The sequence below is a fragment of the Fulmarus glacialis genome, unplaced genomic scaffold (genome assembly GCF_000690835.1).
Source record: "Fulmarus glacialis isolate BGI_N327 unplaced genomic scaffold, ASM69083v1 scaffold6610, whole genome shotgun sequence".
In the NCBI taxonomy this organism is placed as follows: Eukaryota; Metazoa; Chordata; class Aves; order Procellariiformes; family Procellariidae; genus Fulmarus; species Fulmarus glacialis.
The window spans coordinates 1-21,144 of NW_009189466.1; the positions used below are offsets into that span (position 1 = coordinate 1).

The following is a 21,144-nucleotide window of genomic DNA, read 5'->3' on the forward strand; positions in this document are numbered from 1 at the left end:
TTCATTTTGCCTTTTATGATTTCTCTTTCTCTCATGTAGGTCAGTCTCCATTTCTAACGTATGCTGTGAGCGTAGGAGGGCGCGGGGCGGTAAGGTGTGCCCAGAGGTGCCCGCTGCGCGTGGGCGCAGTAGCGGTGCGGCGGGTGCCGGTGCAGGCACTGCACTTGGCGCAGCGGCTGTGCACGCGGGGTGGTGCAGCGGGTGTGCGGTGTGTACGTACCTGTCCAGTGGTGCGTGTTGCGAGTGGAGGGCTGTGCCCGTGGCAGCAACCACTGGGCAGAAAGCTCTGGCATCTCTTGCTCTCACTGTCTCGCCTGCAGACCCCTGAGTCTGGAGACACCTATCCTCTCCCTTCCTTCCTCCAACTGAAGAATTACATTTCCTACCGCATTAGCAATTCAAATGCTGAACTGGTCCGTGCTGGCTGCTCTGATTAGTGGATGTGATAAAAAGATTTGGGCATCTCCTTTAGAGAGACACCAGCCACGTGATTCGGCTGCTTTTCATAAACGGCAATGAATAAAGCAGTGTGTGCGTGTGGGACGATCTGTCCCACACTGGGAGAGGTGATGAGGATGTTCTTCTCCATTCCTTGACTTTTCTTTCTCTTGCTGGTTAGCAGAAAACACGTCGTGTTGTGGAGGACTCGCAAAGGCCTGAGCAGAGGGGCCCTGGGCAGAGCAAGTGCTTTCCGGAGCCCTGGGGACACTGCTCCGTGTCTGTAGTGGGGCTGGAGGCACCTCCCTGCTCACAAGCTGGGCCTTGACCTCTCTGCAGTGGTGCAGAGCTGGTGACGGACCGACCTTTCTCCAGTTCATGCTGGCAATAAGCAGAACGGGCAGCCTGGAGTGAGAAGGGGCACAGAGGAGGCAAGAGGGCCGAGCATGGGTTTGTTGGCTCCTTTTGGACCATGCTGTAGCCCAGCCTCTTCTCTCCCTGTCCTTGCGTGGGATGAAGGTGCCTAGCACGTATCCTGCCTTACCCGGCCGCTATAAAAGGGCAGCAGGGCTCAGTCTCTCAGGAGAGACTGCGGTAGAGCCAACGTGGATGGTAGTGCGGTGCCGGAGGGCAAAGGGGGTGCCACCTTCTAGGACAGCCTTCCTTCAGATGAAGCTTCTTCTGGGTCACAGGCTTTACTGACCCCGCTGTCCATGCTGCCCTTCCCCGTGGCCTCTGTGCTGTCTGCTCCGCACGGTACCGGCACGATGGAGCAGGCATTGAGGTTACCTGTGCCTTTGCTTAATGCCCGTGCTCCAGGCACAGGCAGGAGATGGGGACTCGGGGTGCAGCGTGGCTGCCTTGCGCCGTTCCCTGCCTGCGCTGGGCAGACCCTTGTTCTCAGGCACGTGGCTTTGGGGTGGGTGGCTCTGGCAAGGTTGGCTCGGCCCCCCCTACACCTCAAATGCACCCTAGGCATCCCTGGAGAAGGACCCAACTTAACCGCCTGGTTCCTGGCAGGCAGCGAGAAATGATGCCGAGATGATGACATCCTCGCCCTAAGCCGGGAAAGGACCTTGCTGCTCCTAGAGCATCCTCCTCTCGCTGGCCCTGCCCTTGCAGTCCCGGGCCCCCGGAGGGCTGCAGCCCCTCCCGAGCCTGGGTGGTGTGAGCAGCTCTGCTGGGGAGATAGGAGAGGCACGGGCGCTGGTCTGCGTCCCTCCTGTTTGCAGAGGAGCAGCCGCGGCTCACCGGTCTCTCCGTGTCTGTGCCCACAGCATGTCGAGGGATGCTGTGCGGGTTCGGGGCGGTGTGTGAGAGGAGCTCCACCGACCCCTCCCAGGCCTCCTGCGTCTGCAAGAAGACAGCTTGCCCCGTCGTGGTGGCTCCTGTCTGTGGCTCCGATTACTCCACCTACAGCAACGAGTGTGAGCTGGAGAAGGCCCAGTGCAACCAGCAGAGACGGATCAAAGTCATCAGCAAGGGACCCTGTGGTGAGTGCCCTCCTGCTTTCAGGAGGTGACCTGAAAGAGCGTGAGACCAGGGAGACTTGGCCCGAGCTCATGTCGTCACTGCAGTGCTGTGATGTCCTGGGGGATGGGGACAGGTCTGGTGGGAAGGGACACTGTGGGAGAATCACCAGCTCTGCCTTGGTGATCGGCAGAGTTTAATAAGCAGGCAAACCGATGGCCAAAGGCTGTTCAAGAGGTGTGTGGCAGACAGTGGGGAACAGCCCTCTGCCTCGGGCAGCTCTGCCTGCTGCACCACACTGCCTTCCCAGAGCGGGTCACATCTGCCACGGCTACAAGTTGGAGTTGGAGGGACCAGGCTTATGCACAGGCTGGGTGGGCTGGTGAAAGCCCTTCCCCAGCCTGGCATTCACCAGCTGTGAGCAAGGAGCTGGGTAAATGAGACCCCAGTCTCCTCATCTCAGAGTAAATTAACTTGACCTTTCTCTCATGCAGCGCTCTGGCTTGCAATAAATCTGCATCCGGCACTCCTGCTGGGGCTCTTGTCAGAGGGGAGAGAGTGCCGAGTGATTTATTTAAAATAATAATCATAAAAAAGTGACAAATAAAGGGGGAAAAAAGGCAAAAAAAGCTGGCAAATAAATTTTGGCCCTTCCTCATCAGTGAGGAAATTGCTCCTTGAGCTCTTCCTCTAATTACGGTTTGCAGGAGGTGCCTTAAGGACCCTTGTGTTGCTCATTTGCTGAAGCAAGAGGATGTCGGAGAGCATGTGCGGGGAAGGGAGCTCACAACAGTGAGGCTGAGAGGTTTAGAAAGGAGGGGCTCTGCCTGAAGTGCCAGGTGGGGAGTGAGCTTCCTTCATCGTGTGCCGTGGGTTCGGGGCTGATCCTACAGCCTCACAATCCTGCCTGCTTCTGCGGGCATCGGGGTGGATGAGCTTGCTGCTGTGGGACCAGGTACACAGCACTGGCTCCAGCATCTGCTGAAGCCGAGGGAAGGACATCCATTGGCATCGTGTACGTTTCTGGGCACTCGGAGGGACTGGGGCTGTCTAGGTAGATATCGTCCCGATATTATTTGTCCCGTGAGAGGAGCGAGCGGGAGAGGGCGGCACAGGAGCACGGGCCGCTGTGCTCACGCCTGTGTCATGCCCCTTCCTCTCTCCCACAGGCTCCAAGGACCCCTGCGCAGAGGTGACCTGCAGCTTTGGCAGCACGTGCGTCCGCTCCACTGACGGCCAGTCGGCCAAGTGCGTCTGCCCGTCGTCCTGCAGCGGCGTGCCTGAGAGCACGGTGTGCGGCAGCGACGGCAAAGACTACCGCAGCGAGTGTGACCTCAACAAGCACGCCTGCGACAAGCAGGAGAATGTTTTCAAGAAGTTCGATGGCGCCTGTGGTGAGTCCCCTGCCCCCCCCCGGGGGTATTGCTTTAAAAATGTTTCCTCTTGCATCAGGAGCATTGAGGGCAGACCAGTGGGAAATGGCAAGGCTTGGGGAGAAAAACCTGCCCGCACGCCTGCTGTCATCAGCTCAAAAACACGGGCTGGGCAGAAAAAGGTCAGTCTGTGGGTGACGGCTTCTGAAACTCAGACCAAGCCAGTGCTTCCCCCGTGGCATTTGGCTGGGGGTGTTTTTGCTCAGGACCCACTGACCTAGAGAGCAATGGCAACATCTGTGCCACCTCCTTTCCCTCCTGCCGTTTCCCCTGGCTGAAGTCTCCCGGCTGCTGCTTTTGGCGAGGAGCCTGCTGCTAGCTGGCATCCCAGGGCTCACGGGCAGGCAGCTTGCTCTAATTAAAGGAGCCCGACAGGCACAGATCCCAGAGCGCAAACACAGTCCTGCCTCTCCGAGGATGGCTTCCTCCTTGGCTAATGGTGGCTGTGGATACTTGTAATTAAAAGCAACTGTATTCATTAGGAAAACCATGAGATCAGCCAGGACACGTGCCAGACCAGTGTTTGTCCCTGGGGGAAGGAGTGTGGGAGTGTGTTTGGGCAGGCTGCAAACCTGGAAGAGTTTTAATTATGCTTCCACTGCTCAGTCCCAAGTAGGGCGAGATGGGTGCAAGGGGATGTGCAAAAGAGGTGATGTCACGCTGGGTGCTCCTGGTTTCTAGGGCAGAGAGGAGGCTTTGAGCCTCACTGTTCCTCTGAGGTCCTCCTGATTTTAGTTGGGCATCAGCAGAAACTGAGGCAGTCTGGGTTGAGCAGCCGGGCTATGGAACCTGAAAATACTTGAAGGCATTTGGACTCTATTGGGTGCACTGTAAGGCTTGAGGATGTACTGCAAGGTAGGGGAGAGAGTGGGGCTGAGCTGTGCAGGCAGAGCACATCTCAAATATCCTCATCATGCAGTCCCTGAGATAAGTCTGTTTATCTGCTTCATCCCCAACCCCTCAACTGTACCACATCCCTGCCCCACTACAGCAGCTTTATTTACCCACAGCTCCTTGAGTCCACGCAAGATGTTCTTGTGATTTCATTGGGGTTTGTAGGGGCCTCCAAGGAGGTGACACATCCCTGGCTGTCTGCTGGTGTGACTGCAGGGCAGCAGTGAGAACGGGCAGCTCTTGCCGGAGGGGGAATGGGAGATGGATTGGGTAGGTCCTGCGGGAGCTCCTTCGTCTGCTTTGTTTCCATGGTCATTGCACGTGCCAAAATGGACAAAGCAAAAGACTTCAGCTGTGACCCTGTCCTAGGCCGGCCTTCTCCAAGGGATGTGGGGGCAGCTGAAAGGGAGGTCCCTCACTTACTTGCGAGAGGCTGGGGAAACGGGATACTGTATTGTTTTTTCCCCTTGTCAGCCTGGGACTGTGGTCAACGCAGGGATTTCAGACTAGTAGGATTAAAGGCTGGAAACGTTCAATTGTGTTTCTGCGATTGCAGAAAATGAATCAGCATTCTCCAGGTACTGCTTTGACAAGGAAGAGAAAAACCCAGGGCTAGCGTAGGGATTAGTGAACAGTTGGCATCTGTTTTGCCTGTGTCTTTGGTATGCTAATGTGAGCTCAGCCCATCAGAGGGGGTGAGCCGGATAAGCCTAGATTGGAGCAGTGGTGCAAGGCAGTATGTGGCCCTGGCTGCCTTCGGGGCTCTTCCAGCACTTTGGGAAGACAGGGAGGGAGAGTGGAAGGAGCAGGATGGGAGTACCAAGCGTCTTGCAATGCCCAGTGAACGCCTCTTGGACTCGGGAGGTTCGCCTGGGTCGAGAGAGCCCTGTTCCCTAGACAGAGGGGAGTGAAGGCAGCTCAGGATGGGAAAAAAGGCAGAGCTGATCCCATCCAGAGGTCACTTTGGAAAGGGCACGTGTCCTCAGTGTGTGCAGCTCAATAAAAAATGAGTCCTTACGTGTGCAGAGCCCTACAGATGTCCAGTCCCGAGAAAGAGATGAACACACATTGAGTGCTACTGGGGAAGGTACGGAGGCTCTTGGGCCAGCTGGGAGGGAGGAGGGCAGGCCAGGAGGCACCTCTCCGGGCAAGGGCATGAGTGTGCCTAACTATCTGCTCTGGCTCTGTGCACAGACCCTTGTAAAGGCGTCCTCAACGACATGAATCGTGTTTGCCGGGTGAACCCCCGCACCCGAAGGGCGGACCTGCTCTCCCGCCCCGAGAACTGTCCCCCAAAGAGGGAACTTGTGTGCGGCGATGATGGGGTGACTTATGACAACGAGTGCGTGATGGGGCGCTCGGGGGCCATCCGGGGACTGGAGATCCAGAAGGTGCGTTCAGGGCAGTGCCAGCATCAGGGTAAGTACCTCTCTGCTTCCTGGGGAACAGGAGCATTCGGGTTCCTGACCTTCCCCGCTGCTCCGTGCCGTGCTCTCGGCAATGAGAGTATACCCCCTTCCCCTGTCCCCTGGGTGGGTGCAAGCGGTGCTATCCTCTCTCCTCCCAGACAAATGCAAGGATGAGTGCAAGTTCAACGCTGTCTGCCTGAACCGCCGTGGCACCACTCGCTGCTCCTGTGACCGCATCACCTGCGATGGTGCCTACCGGCCTGTCTGTGCCCGGGACAGCCGGACCTACAGCAACGACTGCGAGCGCCAGAAGGCCGAGTGCCACCAGAAGGTTGCCATCCCAGTAAAGCACAGTGGACCCTGTGGTAAGCACTGGTGCCGCCGGGCTGGTCGCCCGCAGGAACACTGGTACCCCCAGACCTCTCACTTCCCAGCCCCAGCAGCCACTTTAAGCCCAGCCTGCGTCAGTCCCTTCCATGCAGGCAGCAGTGCTCGCGTTGATGCTGGAAAGCTGCAGGTAAGTTGTGACTGGGTGCCCACCGTCTGAGCAAGCCACAGGCTCTCTTCAGTCTTGCGGCCAACAAGCCCTGAATATCCTCCCTGTTCTTTTTCCTTCCAGCAGTCAGCAGTCCTTGTACGTGTGTGTGTGCATGTATTCCTCCTTGGTCTTGTCTCTGTCTGATGTGCGTAACACGGGGAAGAATCATTTGTGTTTAAACAGTACCGAAGTGTCTGTGATGTCCAGCTGGTTTTTCTCATTCACCGCCACGGCCACGTGCACATTCGCCACCCCGCAGTTCCCGTGCAGCCCACACCATTCATTTCTCCTCCCAGGGTAGTGCCAGTCCCCAAGCTCCTTCCATGCTTCCCCCTCCATGCCTGCCTGCTTCTCTCAGCTCCAGGTACTCTCCGTAAGGAACTCTTCCCAGCGCGCCCGCTCTCTGGAGGTCTCGTCGTGTCTTTGTCTCATCTCTGGGAGAAGCTTTTGACCTTTGCAATGGACTCTTTTTCAGGCGTATGTGATAGGATGGGGCTTTGGGTCCCTAGGATGTTGGGAACGTCCAATTTTAAAATTACTGCACAGAAAATGAAGAAGGTTAAACATGGTCACTGGATTGATTTGTATGAGTTGGAAGGACTGTTCATTTCAAATCAAATTGGTTTTTACTAGATCTAGAACTGTGTCCTATTATTTTAAGCTGATGTTTTGTAAGGTATCAGCTGTATTAAACCTTCTGAAGTACTTGGAAATTAGGCCCCATGTTGCGGATCTGTTTTGTTGGCTTTGTGCTCCTGCAGTAGGTTTTTAATGCTGCCAGGCCCAGCTGCTTGAAGACTGTTTGTCAGGCTCCCAAAATCACACTCAGTATAATCACCACTGTTATTTTTAATTGTCTGTTTCACTGTGTTTCTGGTGCTTGACTGATTAGGAGTCAGTTCCCCAAGTTCTCCCTACAGGGAGGGCAACAGAGGCACCTTTCAGTCCTCTCTCTCCCCAGGCCACGGGGAGCTGGTGCTGGATGGCAACCAGCAAGCCTTGCCAGGAAGCCATTCGCGCCGGCAAGCCTGGCACTCATTTTCCTGCCCTCTTGTGCTGCTGTGAAGCTTTGCTGGAGGTGTGACCGGCCGCTGGGGCTGGCATGGGAACGCACAGGGCTGCTCCTGGCGAGGCAGGCTGCCTTGGCGCAGGGGAAGGTGGGGGCGAAGCGAGGTGCCCGTGGCTGGGCTCCGCTGGGCTCCCGAGACAGCTCTGGGGCAGTGGGGCCAGGAGGTGGCTGTTTGCAGCTGGGTGGCCGGGCCCTGGTGCCCTGGGCTCTCTACAAACCCTTCCCTGTACCTCCTTTAGAGTCAGGTCCTTGTTAAGGCTTCCCGAATTTCTAGGGCGAGCAGAGAACTCATGCTATTAGTTACCCTGCTGTCAGACATGCATCTCCACCATGTTCAGTGGAGTGAGGCCAGTGGACAGTAGGATGTGGTCCCTATGCATCTGCTGTTCCTCTCTCCATCTTACTCTCTTTTATTTTAGCTTTCCAGCAACTTCTCTTCCTCCAGGCAAGGACAGCAGATGCGCATATCTGCTTTCAGGAGCTACATCCTTGTGGGGTAGGAGCAAACAAAGCCTGTCATCTGGGGGAAGTAAATCAAAGCCAGGGCTTGGTCTGCCAAAGCCTAGGATTTCAAAGTCCACATGGCAGCTCCAGGCTGCGCTGTAGCAAGCCACCATGAGGTGTGGGCAAGCCTTTGGCCTCCCCATCAGCTTAGGAAAGCATCTTCTCTCTGAGCTCAGTGCTGCCCTTTGGGAAGAAAGCACGTCCTCCTTTGTGTCACCAGTTCAGACTCGATGTGAGATGGGAAACGGATGGGGACGGGGTGGTGATGTTGCTTGCCAGCATGTGTGTCAAGACAGGTCTTCTCAGCATGAACACTGCCGGTGGCACTAACTTCTCTCCTGGCTGGTTTCCTGGCCGAGGCTCCCTTGGGATGCAGGGTGCAGTCCACCGGCACAGGCTGGGACAGGACTCGTGGGACACTCGGCAGCGGGTGAGACCGGGGACTTGAGGCAGCTACAGGCTCTGTCTGCATCCAGCACCCAGGGTGGGGAGCGTGGCGAGTTCATCCACCCCTCTGTGCTGTGAGGATAGAGGAGGTGCACAGAGCTGGGGAAGGGGAGGAAAAGAAAGACAGGCTGTTAGTATGGTCGCAGTGTTTTTAATCTCTCACACGTAGCTGTCCAATGAACTCTCAGCTCTGCTGCTGTCTTTTCCAGCAGCAAGGCAAAGGAGGCAAAGCCAAACAAAACAGTCCAGGCCTTGTTTTTAATCCTTCTCTACTTTTACACCATGATGGGGCCGTTGAGAAAGAAGGGATGGGATGAGACCGATGTGGACAGGAGGTGGAGGGAAGGTGTCTGTAGTTGCATCTGTCTTTTCCCTCCCTGCCTCTCTCTGCTCTCTCGCCCCCTGCTCTCCTTCTCCCTCCGCTCTCTCTCTCTTTCTTTCCTTTTTCGTCTGTGTCTTGTGTTTTACAGTGTTGCCTGTTTGGAGGAAGGAATTGTGTCCTCGCAGCACCCTTCTGCTCCCTACCCGGACATCTCTGCTAGGAGGTCGGCTTTCTCTCCTTCTCCATAGCCAGTGACAGTCCTGGCCTCTTCTCACTGCTCCCCTCCTCTCTAGTTTTGCTTGAGAGCCCCTGGGATGGAGAGATTGCCCTGGTTTTGCTCCCATCCCTCGCCCCAAACACTTCCAGCTGGAATGGAAATGCCTTGCATTGCAGTGGGGTCTTGTCCGGTGCTTGCTGTGGCTTGACCCTTCGAGGCAAATGAGAGTGGGAGCAGAGGTGGGTGCTATGAGCCCCCCAATCCTTAGCAAGCCCCTCTTTGGCTGATACATCAGTCTGGACTGCTCCTGGTTGATCTTACCTCTCCTTTTGCTCCCAACTAACCCCCCTTTCTTCCCCACCTCCTCTTTCCCAGAGACTTCTGCCTGCCTGGGACTGTGATGCTTGTCCCTTTGCTCTCCGTAGCGTGTGTCACGCTTGTCTGTGCAAGTCCAGCGGGCAGGGGCCCTGCAGGGATTGCAGCTCCCCTCCCCAGTATCTAGCAAAGCACCTTTTGGAAGAGCTGAGGAGCTGTCTATGCTCAGATGTGGTTCTTCTCTAAGAATACTCCCCTATGGAGTCGCTGTGGAGCTGGTGCTGGAGCCTGCTGAGTGTCATGGGCACAGACTGATGGGGTGTTATGGGTTACAAAGCAGCTTCAGAACCTCTTCCCCATAGCCATCCACAGGCAAGGCTTGCAGGAGAGCTCAGTGTCCCCAGGGCTTGGTTAGGTTTCTGCACAGCTTGGCAGCAGGTGAGGGATCATGCCCTTGGAATTAGTCACGGTGCAGAATGGGCATTTTTGCTCTGTGCCTCAGTTTCCCTGCCTACAAGGTGGAGAAGGGCCAGGAATCAAAGCAGGTCTTGATTATAGCACAGCCTAAGGTCCTTGCTTAGTAGGTCCTCATTATATCCACCCACATCAAAACTGGTGCCAAACCTCCCATTGACATCTGCAGGTGCCCAGGGCTGTGTGGGAAATTTCACAGGCTGAGGTTCAGGCTGCGAAGGAACTTCATGTGCTGCATCTCTGCAGGTTTGCTTGCTTAAGAAGGGCCAGAAATGTCAGGGCAGTGTTCTCCATCAGGCCTGGCACTTCCCTGCACTCTCACTCACCGCTCACTTGCTCCCCAAGACAAGAGTGTGAATTTGGATTTCAAATGAACGAATGTATTTGCTTCATGCCTAGCTCGTTGCATCCTTACTGCCTGATTGTGTCCGGCAGAGGCGCTTTCTCCATGCAAGCATATGTCTCTGTGTTCAGCGGACATGATTGTGGTACAGACGTTGTTTTAAAAAAGTGAAACACAAGCAGGAGATGTGAGCAGCATCACAGGGCTAAGCACAGCAGGGAGCGGTTCCTGGTCCTTGGGAACTGCTCATAAACTCTTCACTGCAGGGAAGTTGGGGACACAGTTGAAAAGGCTGGGTCGAAGTAGTGGCCATGCACCTGAACTGTCCCCCTCTTCCCTGTTCCTTTGCAGACGGTTGGCTTTAAGTTTTGACTTGGCAGGTGCTTCCCAAAGAGCCAGATCCAAAATTCAGACTTGCCTGTGCCCATGCTATGGGCCATTCTCTCACTGGTTGACAGCATGCAGCCAGACTCCTGAGAGCTCAAGCCTTGCTCTTGACTCTGCAGATATGCCACCTTGGTCCCAGCAGGGGAAGAAAACAGACCTGTTGCCCCTCTCCACTCTCTGTGCCACGCCAGCAGGCTCCGGAGGGCTTTGTCTTTCCCACCGCACTCGGGCTCTGTGCCTGCCTCGCTGTTTGGTGGTGGTGGGGCTGTGCTGTGTCTGCCTGTTGCATCCATCTCGCCTTGGCCGCATTGTCTGTTCCCCGCATCTGTTTTGTCATGTGTCCTTGTCAGTGTTCAGCACGGATTAAATCTGTGTCCTTTCCTTGCCCCAGGTCCTCAGGGCTTTTCTCATGAGTCACAAAAAGGGGTCGCTGGGCAATGCTGGGTCTCTCCCCAGCAGCACGGCCAGTCCTGCCTTTTAGCTGCCTGTCTTGGCTTGTGGATGGTGGAGGGCAAAAATTACTGAAGTGACACGTCTGCCTTCAGCAAGTGGGCTGGGAACCAGGTGGAACTGCAGGGCTTTCCCTGCGAGCAGTTGCAGGGCTGTACCAGGGAGCTGGACGCAGCCTTTTCTCTTTGCTGTCACCATCAGGGTTGGCTGCTCACCTCATTGCTGCCGGGTATCTTGCAGGGAAGGTGCCACCTGCACGGCTGACTTGATTAAGCAGCTCCAGTGAGTGAGCAGAGGGGACTGCTGCCTCTCAGCCTGCAACCCATGCTGCAGGCCATTACCCGTCCCCTGGGAGCCTCAGGGCTCTGCTCCTAGAGCCAGATGCCCGAGGACTGGGCTGAAGCAAGGACACCAGGTCTCTTTATCCTGCCGCACAGCAGCTCCCGGGCCTTTCCAACACCAGCTTGCAAGAGAGAGGAGGGGAAGGGAGCTGAGCTGCGGGGGAGAGGAGAGAGACAGGCTGTGTGGTGAAGCCAAATGCAGGTGTCCTCTCCAGGCAGATCTTCCTGGGTATGGCCAGAGGGTATTAGGATGAGCTGTTCAGGGGACTGTGATTCTGAGGATGCGAGTGAAGGGAACTATTCCTGTGTGAGCTTTTTGGCTACTGAAGGTTTGGCAGCCGGTGCCAGGTACTGTGTGATGATATAGCGAGTGTCCTGAAGGCACCGAGTCCCGCACTGAGGAGGGCTTTCTGCTGCCTCCTGCCCTGCCCTCTGCCACAGGGCTGGTTGTTCAGATCCGACTTCACAGGCAGGCTCGTGGCACCACTGCTGCCTGGGAAAAGAAGTGCTGGCTCCCCTCTCAGCAACGAGGGGCCTCAGTCTGTCTTGCCCTCCCTCAGCACATGATGCTTGTTCTTGGTGCTGGCTGGGAGCTGCTGGGGAGACCCAAACATCGGGATTTGGTGCAGAAACCCAAGGGGCTGATCCCACCTCTGGCCAGCCCCTCGGGGCAGAATGTAGCTGGGATGGGAGACGAGGCTGGAGTCCTGTTCGTGGCGTGCAGGGAGAAGATCTTGTGCCTGCTTCCCATCCCTAACCTCTGCCAAGCATGGGGAAGATGCTGAGCCGGGCATGTCGGGGTGGCATGTCGGGTGCAGGGGCTGGGCTGGTGCCAAGGCCAGGAGCTCTGTGCATTTGCCATGGCTTGGGGGAGGCAGGCGTGGGCCTGAGGCTGGGGATGCTGGCATGCATTGCTGTGCACAGTGCCCCGGGGGAGCTGGGGAAGCAGCAGACTGAGACCAGTGCCTTTCTCTCCTGTCCCCTCTGCAGACCTTGGCACACCCAGCCCATGCCTGAGCGTGGAGTGCACCTTCGGGGCCACGTGCGTGGTGAAGAACCAGGAGGCTGTGTGCGAGTGCCAGCAGGTCTGCCAGGGCCGCTACGACCCCATCTGCGGCAGCGACAACCGCACCTATGGCAACCCCTGCGAGCTCGATTCCATGGCCTGTGTCCTCAAGAGGGAGATCAAAGTGAAACACAAGGGGCCCTGCGGTAAGAGCCGATCTCTGAGGGTTCCTCCTCCTCGTGCTGCTGGCCACAGCTGGGTTTGCTTGCTGGGAGCAGGCGGTTGTCTTAAGCACGAGCATGGCCCCAGCCCCGGGGAGATAGGGCTGTTGGGGTGTCTTTGCGTTTTGGTTGCTGCCATGCGATGTGTGCAACTCAGACCCATGCACAGCAGTTCCATCTGCAAGCTCTCTCTTTGTGCCAGCACAGCTTTGCCAGTCAGAAAGTGTTTGCAGACAGGCACAGCCCGAGCTGGCTAGGTTCTCCCAGGACAAAATCTGCTGTGATGGTCAGGTAGGGCTAGGCTCATTGCAATTTTGTCAAAATACAGTTTTTCTGCCCCTAACCTTCAGGCTGGGTATTGGGAGCTGGTGCCTGGCTTTCCACCCAGGGCTGGTGTGGCTTGGTGTGGCATAGCCGTGCCCCTGTCAAAACTGGGCTTAATCCCTTACAGTCATTTCCCCACTGAGCTGCGCTGTGCAGTCCTACTTGGGGAGATATGCTCCTGAGCCGTAAGGACTTTGAGACAGCAGAGAAAAGGAAGACTCTTCTTCCAGAAAGTGAAAAGCCCCTCAACCTGCAGAGCTCCCCGCTGCAGCATAGCAGAGGGCCAGTGGGATTCAGGTCAGAAGAAAATGCAGGTACCAACTCCACACAGTTACAGGAGAAACAGTGAAGGATGCAAATACTTCAACTGTCAGGCACACGCATTCGAGTGCTCTGTAGGAAAGAGCTGCCTTTGTCTGCACACAGGCTGCCTTGAGCAGCCCCTCTCCCGACCTGCAGAGCCCAGGCATGGCTGCAAGCTTTGTGCTGTAGATAGAAACCTCCCAGCCAACAGTCTGCACAAACCAAGCAGGGGGTTGTTGCATCTTCCCTCCCCCATGCAAAGGCAGCAGCTGCTGTGCGAAAGAAAAATAAGAAAAACCATCTTTGAGCCAAATTCTTCGTGATTTGAATAGCGGGGAGGGAAGAGGGGTGTTTCTCTGAAGGAAAAAATGAAGCTGCGAATCACTAAATACCCAGGAGTCAGGAGAAAGGAGATGTGCTGGCTGGAGTCCGGTCTCTCCTGCAACCAGTGATAGCTCCTTTGCAAGTGAGTTATTACGAAGATAAACGTCTTCTCTGACCTGAGCCTGCGTGTGTGTGCTGTGCCTGTGTTTGCAGCAGGCAGGCTGAGGATCCCGCTGGGGGAGGTAGCTCTGAACTGGTGCTATGTTACACGTGCGTCCGGCACTGCTGGGGGAAGATAAACTAGGGGAAGACAGTATCCCCCTCCCCGGCCGACCGCCTCCTCCCGCCCTGCCAACTTGCCATGTGTGAATCCTGCCGCCTCTCTCCCCTGGGAGACTGGCCGCTTGCTGCCTGGGATGCTGATTTATCACTTCTCGTAATTGCTCTCAGCCCCGTGCTCTCTCCCGCCTCCTATTCAGTGTAACGGCATACAGCGCGGGTGACATTTCATCACGGTTATTCCTGGCCCTGAAGGCTTTTACGAGTAGTTACTGCCTTTCTGCCTCCGAGCCTGACTCTCCCTCCTCCTGCAGCTCTTGCCTCGGCTCCTTCCCTTGCACTGTGCTCTGGGATTCCTGCTCCCGACGGCTGCCGGGCTCTGCCGGGGCTTGACCTGGGGGAGGAGGTTGCAGTGGGGTTTTATTTCTGCTCTGGCACAGCGATGCCTGCCTGACCCGTTGTTTTAACCTACTGATTTTGTTCTTCGTCTGCGCAGACCGCTGTGGCAAGTGCCAGTTTGGGGCCATCTGCGAGGCGGAGACGGGAAGGTGTGTGTGCCCCACGGAGTGCGTCCCCTCCTCTCAGCCCGTGTGCGGCACAGATGGCAACACGTACGGCAGCGAGTGCGAGCTCCATGTCCGGGCGTGCACGCAGCAGACGAACATTTTGGTGGCTGCCCAAGGAGACTGCAGTGAGTCTGGCAAGGTCCCCTTCTTCCCTCGTCTCACTCCTGCTGGTGGCATTTCAGAGAGCGGATGCTCAGCCCCGCTGGCTGCCCGGCCCCGCCCAGCTGCCTGGCCATGGCCGTCCAAGGCACACCAGTCATTTGTGGCACTCGCAGCCCATGGGTTTGCCAGCCCTGGGAGGCACCTGAGAAAACCCCAGGGTCGGGATGTGTGGAGGGTCTCCCTAACACTCCTCCTGGTGCCTTTATCGGTTGTTTTCAGGACTTCCCAGGAGGATATCAGCTCCAGAGTAACAGGGCTTGCCCAGGGACACCCAGCAGCAGTGTGGTCTTCCCTTTTGTCTTCACACGAATTGGGCATCTTGTGTTTCTCAAGCAGCTTCTCTTTTTAGCCCCAGCTATGCATCATAGGTGGTATCTGCCCTCTTTGTTACTTCTCTGAGCCAAGCAAAGAAATTGGGCTAATGTCCATTGAGCCAAGAAAAGAAATTGGGCTAAAAACATGTTAATAGCTACCACCAGAACAGAAGGCATCGAAGGTCTATTTGATCACACAGTTCATCTCAGTAGCTTTCCCTTCGCTCCATCCCCTGGGGTTAATTCCTCTTTGCTCATCTGTTTCCTCCCCACTCCCCAGCACAGGGAACTGTCTGTGCTAATTTCTTAATGAATTAATGAATTAAAAGGTCTGCCTAGGTTCTTCATTAGGAGAAATGCTACTATAGTAAAAGCAATGCATTGAGCCTTGTAAAACCTGTCCAGCTGGGTCTGTGTTCCAAGGCTGAACTGTGCGTGGAGATCCTCTCTAAATTTGGGAGAGAAGAGCGACCGAGTGTGACAGATAACACTCAGTGCTCTGTGGGCACTGCGAGCAGGAGGAGGCTGAAGTCACCATGAGAGAAAATGGGATTTCTTACTGGTGTCCTAGAAAAAGCTGTTGGACACAACACCTGTGGGTGCTGATGAAAATCAGAAATGCTCAGGACTGTCACCTGCCTGTTGCAGAGTCTTTGCACAGTTTAAATAAGCAGTAACAAACCACTCTGGGGAAGGAGGGCTTCTCTCCATGCCTCTGAGGGCATGGCATTAGTGGTCCTCAGGTGTGTGACACTGGGTGGTTGGCTACAAAGGTCCCTACGACATCTCATTGTGGTTCCTCCCTCTCGCCCCACAGAGTCCTGCGGCAGCACGGTGTGCTCCTTCGGCAGCAAGTGCGTGGGTGGGCAGTGCGTGTGCCCGCGCTGCGAGCGGCAGCCCTTCGCTCAGGTGTGCGGGAGCGATGGCCTCACCTACGACAACCAATGTGAGCTGCAGGTGGCCTCCTGCCAGCAGAAGAAGAGCATTGAGGTTGCCAGGATGGGGCCGTGTGAGGACGGTAGGTTGCTGCTGTTCCTCCGGCCGTGCGGGTGCGAAAGGTGGGGGAGAGGGTGAGGAAAGACTGAGGCCGCACACAGCGGGCTCTTCCCCTTGCTGCTCTGCTGTGCCCGGCCGCCACGTGAGCCCCGCTGCTTGGAGCTCGGGCATAGTGCCCTGTGACTCCCCCAGCGTCCCCAGCACAGCAGGTCCCATGCCAACAGCCTTCTCCTTCCCTCGTGGCCAGCCGGCTGCTGTCACCCAGCACCCCTACCGCCTCCCTTTCCTCTTTGTCTTGCTGTATCCAGCAGTAATGAGATGATGCCACCTAATCGGCTGGGCAAGGAGTTTATCACTGCTTTAATTTCACATTACAGCGGGCCTTGGCCAGGGGAAACAGAGCGGTGCCTGGGGCAGGGAGCCTGGCTGCCGCTTTGCTTCCCTCTGCCCCGGGGGCTGCTCGAGGGCCTGGCCTGTGGCCGCTATTGACTCGGTACTGAGCACCTGGGAAGGTCGCGGGGTTGGCTGTACTTTGCTTGGCCAGGCTAAGGACTAAGGCTAAGGACTAAGAGCTGGTGATGCTGTCCCACTGTAGGGGGAAAGCTGTGGGTTAATGCTGGCTGAATCCGAATACAGGAGGTGTGTAAACGTCGCCGCTCTGATGTGGTGACCTGGCGAGCTGAGATTCTCTGGCTCATTGCACATGTAGTCTAGCTGGAAAGGACTTCAGTGCTATGGCAGAGCTTAGGGAGAGGGGAAGGCATAACATGGTGTTTGATCACAGCCCTCCTTGGGGAATTTCAGGTTGATGTCCCTCTGGGAAAAGATCTTAAATAATTCTCTCTGTAATGCCAAATCCCAGCCTTTGATCACTTGATAAAGAGGGCCAGGTTTTCCTTCCCCCCCTTCCCCTTTAATAAGCCTTTGAAATCAGCAATGTCTCTCTCTTGCTGCTGGAGCTCTGAGCATCTTATGGAGAGGCAGCCAGGCTAGGGACAGAGTTTATATTTTGTTAGGAATATCTGCCTAACTGAACTTCAAACTAAACCCAAACCCCATCCCTTCCTCTGCTCTGGTTTCCATATTTATATGAGCAGCAGCAACCTCCCTGCTGCATTATGTGTTTGGGAGGAGAAAGGGAAGCAGTCGGATCAAAGCATGGTGTTACGCTGTCGCTAAGTCAAGCGGCAGCCCTTCCTCCTGTGCATGGCTATGAGCTGTCTGATCTTCAGGTAGCCTGCAAGGCGCTGGTAGTCGCAGGATCCTTGCTTTTGCTGCTGTGGTGATGCTGTAGAGAAGAAGACCTCACCTGCTAAAGCATCTCTGTGCCGTTTTCATTATGTAGGCTTAGCACAATCTTGTGACAGCAGTGGGAGAATCTGCTTTCTCCAAGGGAGAGGGATCTTCTCCGAGGTCCAGGCATAAGCATCCTAATATATGTGGGCCCAAGATTCTGGAGTTGCCTGTGCTGAAGAGGTTAAATCTGCTGTGATTTGGATGGGCCTGTGCAGCTGTGGGCTGCTTCCCCTGTCCAGGACACAGCCTTGTGTCAGGGAGAGGGCTTTGGCCCCATCCCCTCTGCTTTCCCCTAACTCTGCCCTGCTGGGTGTGAGCCCTTTCTCACCATGGTCCTCCTTCGCTCCAGAGTGCGGCTCAGGGGGCTCGGGCTCTGGCGACGGTAGTGAGTGTGAACAGGACCGGTGCCGGCAGTACGGGGGCTGGTGGGACGAGGATGCAGAGGATGACCGCTGTGTGTGTGACTTCACCTGCCTGGCAGTGCCACGCAACCCGGTAAGCACGCTGAGCAGTTCTGGGCTGCCTGCTGCAGTCCTCGCCTCCCCTCCTCTCTTTTCCCTGGTGGCCTTCCCGCATGCTTCCTGGGCAGGAGAGGGCATCCCATGGATAGGGAACCTGCCTTCCTGTGCCAGGGACTGCCCTGAGCGGCTTCCCTCCCTGTCCTGGCAGGTGTGTGGCTCTGATGGTGTGACCTACACCAACGAGTGTGAGCTGAAGAAGACACGGTGTGAAAAACGCCAGGATCTCTATGTCACTAGCCAAGGAGCCTGCCGCGGTGAGTCCCCCGAAGGCAGCCAGCCCCCCAGGCTGACACAAGCTGTGTGCACTGGTCCACAGCCTGCTGCCCTGCAGTAATACATCCCTTTTCCTTGGGGCTAAGCAAGGAAGTGCTCACTAAGGACACAGCGGTGTCTGTGTTGGTTTGCTGATCCCCGCTGCATCATTCCTGTTTCATACCCTGTGCTTTCCCTGGCCAAGGGTAGGACCTCACCTCATCACCTGCTCCCAGCATCACTGCAAGGACCGCGTTGTTTTGCAGGAATGCAGGAACGCTCTTGGCGGCTCGATCCATAAATTGGCAATACTGCCTTGCAGCAGCCTGTGTGCCAAAGATAACCTGTACCTCTCTGCCTTCCCCTGCAGCCCTTGCCACAACCCCACCACCGCTCCTGGTTGTGCACTGCAGCCAGACCATCTATGGATGCTGCCCAGACAACATGACCTTGGCACTCGGAGTGGGTGCAGCTGGATGCCCAAGTGAGTGAATATTGTGTTCCCACCTGAGGGGGGACATGAAGGACCTTCAAGGATGGCTGGAAGGGAGGAGAGTTCAGGTGGAGGGGGGACTTGGGGTCCCATCCCAGGGGAAACAAAGGAAGGTGGACCCTCCCCATTCCTTAGCTAACTAGTGACCTCCCAGGATCAAAAAGCCTTGGTTTATCGCCAGCTCCAGGCTCACAGCATGGAGATGTGCGCACATGCTTTGCCTTCTATATCTACTAGTGATGCTCTTGTCCTTTCAAAAGCCCTGGGTCAACTTCCAGGTCTAAGTCCCCCTGAAATGCAGGAAGACAAGATGGTGGCTCAGAATTGGTCTGGTGCTGAGTCCATGCTGAATGCCCCAGAAGGTGCCCCTAGGACCAGACCGTGCCCTCTGTGCCTTCAACCCATTGCTAGAGGCTTAGGGCTTTTCACCGGCCTGAGTGACAAAAGTATTGCTTGTATCCTTGCGCTGCAGGCTGAGGTGGCACAGGTTTCACCTAGGGATCTTCTGCAGGCCACCCCAGGACCAGTGACTAGTGGGTGACTGCACTGTGCAGGAAGCTGAGCTGGCACATGTTTCATTAATATTTATTAAATAATTATTGGAGTCAGCACTTTAGCAGAAGGCGCATTTTGAAAGGCATTAGCAAACTCTTAACAGCTGAGGCTGTGGCCGCCTGTTAGGGAAACATATTACCCCATGGAAACAGGATTCATGCCGTGCTTGGGCCTGGCTAATGCCTGCTTGATGAGGACGTACTGCTGTTTAATGTGCCGTATAATTTAAAAAGCAGCAGCATTCAGAGAATGTCCAGAGATCTCCTGGGAGGGGGTGCACGGGGCGGGCTGCAGGCCGAGGTGGGCGCTGGGAGAGCAGACGCATGGTGGTGTGGTCTGTGCTGGCCGAGAGGGGCCAGCAGAGCAGGGAGGAGCTGGTCAGAGTGACGCTAAGGAGGACAGAAGCATTTCGCTTTCAGCATCGCCCTGCCAGTGGCAGTTGGTAGTGATGTTCCTCTGTGTCTCTGATGGAAGTCCTGTCCCCTGCCCTCCAATCCATGGACACAGCTTCCCAACTGACTGGGATTCAGTAGCCCACCAGTTTCTGTCCCACCTGTGTCCCTGTGTTGGCAGCAAGCATACATCAGGAGGCAATTACCACTTAACCAGCAGCTTGAAGCCCCTAGGGCAGATTTATCCATTGCTGCCTGTTCTGGACATGCTGTTTCCCTGCCTCTGGCAGTCTGGGGATGTGCACATGCACCCTGCTTGCTGCTCCTGAGGTCTCTCTTTCTCCCCAGCTCTGCCCCATGTCCCCTTTCTATGGCTCCCTGTGGATAAAGGGAGCGTCTCTCTGTCTATCTTTGGATCATTTCCCTCCATCAAGTTCCTAATTAATGAATTAGTAATAAACTTCTAATAGCTTCCTCCCCCTTTGATGTTAATGAGAGAGGAGTTCTTGATGACAGCAAAGCAAGCAGGTTAATCCCTGAAGGTTTAGTTCCCCCTCGTAGCTGGGGCAGAGGAGAAGTGTTGAGAGCAGCTGGTGAAACCTCCTCCTGCCCAGCGTGAGACCACATTCCTGCCCTGGCTGAGCAGCTCGCTGGCTCAGCAGTCGGTCCCTCCGCCTTCATGCAGCCCCCAGCGTCCCCCCGCCTCCTTGGCCAGGACTCAGCCTCACGCTCCCTCTCTCTTTCTCTGGCCTGCAGGCACCTGCCAGTGCAACCCCTATGGCTCCTACGGGGGAGCCTGCGACCCCGCAACGGGGCAGTGCTCCTGCAAACCAGGCGTGGGGGGCCTGAAATGCGACCGCTGTGAGCCCGGCTTCTGGAATTTCCGCGGCATTGTCACCGACAGCAAGAGCGGCTGCACGCGTGAGTACGGGCAGGGTTGGGCCAGTGCCCCTCGTCCCCTGCAACTCTCCGCCGGCGCGGCTCCCTGGCCTGCTCCGCGGGGCTCAAGGCACGGCAGGGTATCGTGCTATTTAAAACAATGAGCCCTAATGTTGGTCCTACTGTAAGTCACCTCCAGCGGCTGTTTTTGCGGAGCTTGATGGTTTGCTCCATGCAAGAGAGACAGGGTGGCCTGAAGCATTGCACGGGTGTTCTTGCTCCCCCGTGATGCAGCTTGGCTAGGAGACGGTGTCTCCTTCCATGGGCCTGCTCCCTGCTCCCCCAGATGTTCTGCAGGGCTGCTAGAGCCCAGTGTGAATGAGCCCTGGCGTCCCTGCATGTGGCAGGGCAGGCAGGTGCGAAGGAATGGGTTTGAAGTGGAAGGAAGGAGGCAGTATTTTTGCCCGTTGATGCTGACGCCACGAGGAATAGCCGTGTGAAAACAGCAGTAAACAAACAGGAAAAAAAGCCCTGTTTATTCCAAGCTGCATTGGAGACCCACCCAAGAAATCCAGTAAGTGCCAACTAGGCAGAGGCCAGAACAGCCAGGGGGAAGAGGAGTTATTGGGAGGGGATTGCAAACAACAGAGAATATGATTCTTCCCATCTCTCGCTGAAATCACAGATTACTGTCTGCTGAGTGGTAGGTATGTCTTGGACTCCTACCTGGCCTAAGCCCCTGGCCGAGGGACTGAACCCAGGTGCCCTGCTCAGAGGTAGCAAGCTCCGGCTGGAGACACCATTGTGCAGCCGAAGGGTAGAAGGATGCTTTGTGCTTTGGAGAGAGGGCAGGCGGGCAAACTCCTGGGTTCCTCTCACGGCTCCAGGAAGGAGTGCTTGTCTAAACGCTGGCACGTCAGGATTCAGTAGGTGCAGGTCAGAGCCAGAAAGCTTAAATTGGAAATAGGATGTCAGCTTTGTAACAGCAAAGGCATCACACTGCTGAAATGTCTTCCCAAGGCTGTACTTAATTCGCTCTCACCTGCAATCTTTAAGTCAGAGTGGGGTCTCGCTCTAAAAGCAGAATCACAAATGTCAGTAGGTAAAATCCTCTGACTTCAAGCTAGACAGCCACCAACGGCCACTATCTCTTCTACCATCCCTCTCCTTTATCCTGCACCAGAGAGAAGCAGAAGGTCTCCCGGGATGG

General features: G+C 56.0%; 1 protein-coding gene across 1 annotated transcript in view; it reads left to right on the forward strand.

The window, feature by feature from the left end:
* Positions 1-1,715: 1,715 nt before the first annotated feature.
* Positions 1,716-21,144, forward strand: part of AGRN (agrin) — a gene marked incomplete at its 5' end in the record, with an annotated part of 43,824 nt that continues 24,395 nt past the window's right edge. Inside the window, 11 exons of the mRNA XM_009582104.1 lie at positions 1,716-1,931; positions 3,078-3,302; positions 5,430-5,654; positions 5,803-6,009; positions 12,042-12,263; positions 14,005-14,199; positions 15,368-15,568; positions 17,192-17,337; positions 17,512-17,617; positions 17,986-18,099; positions 19,812-19,976. Coding sequence (XP_009580399.1) covers positions 1,716-1,931; positions 3,078-3,302; positions 5,430-5,654; positions 5,803-6,009; positions 12,042-12,263; positions 14,005-14,199; positions 15,368-15,568; positions 17,192-17,337; positions 17,512-17,617; positions 17,986-18,099; positions 19,812-19,976 — 2,022 coding nt within the window. The remainder of the gene's footprint in view (positions 1,932-3,077; positions 3,303-5,429; positions 5,655-5,802; positions 6,010-12,041; positions 12,264-14,004; positions 14,200-15,367; positions 15,569-17,191; positions 17,338-17,511; positions 17,618-17,985; positions 18,100-19,811; positions 19,977-21,144) is intronic.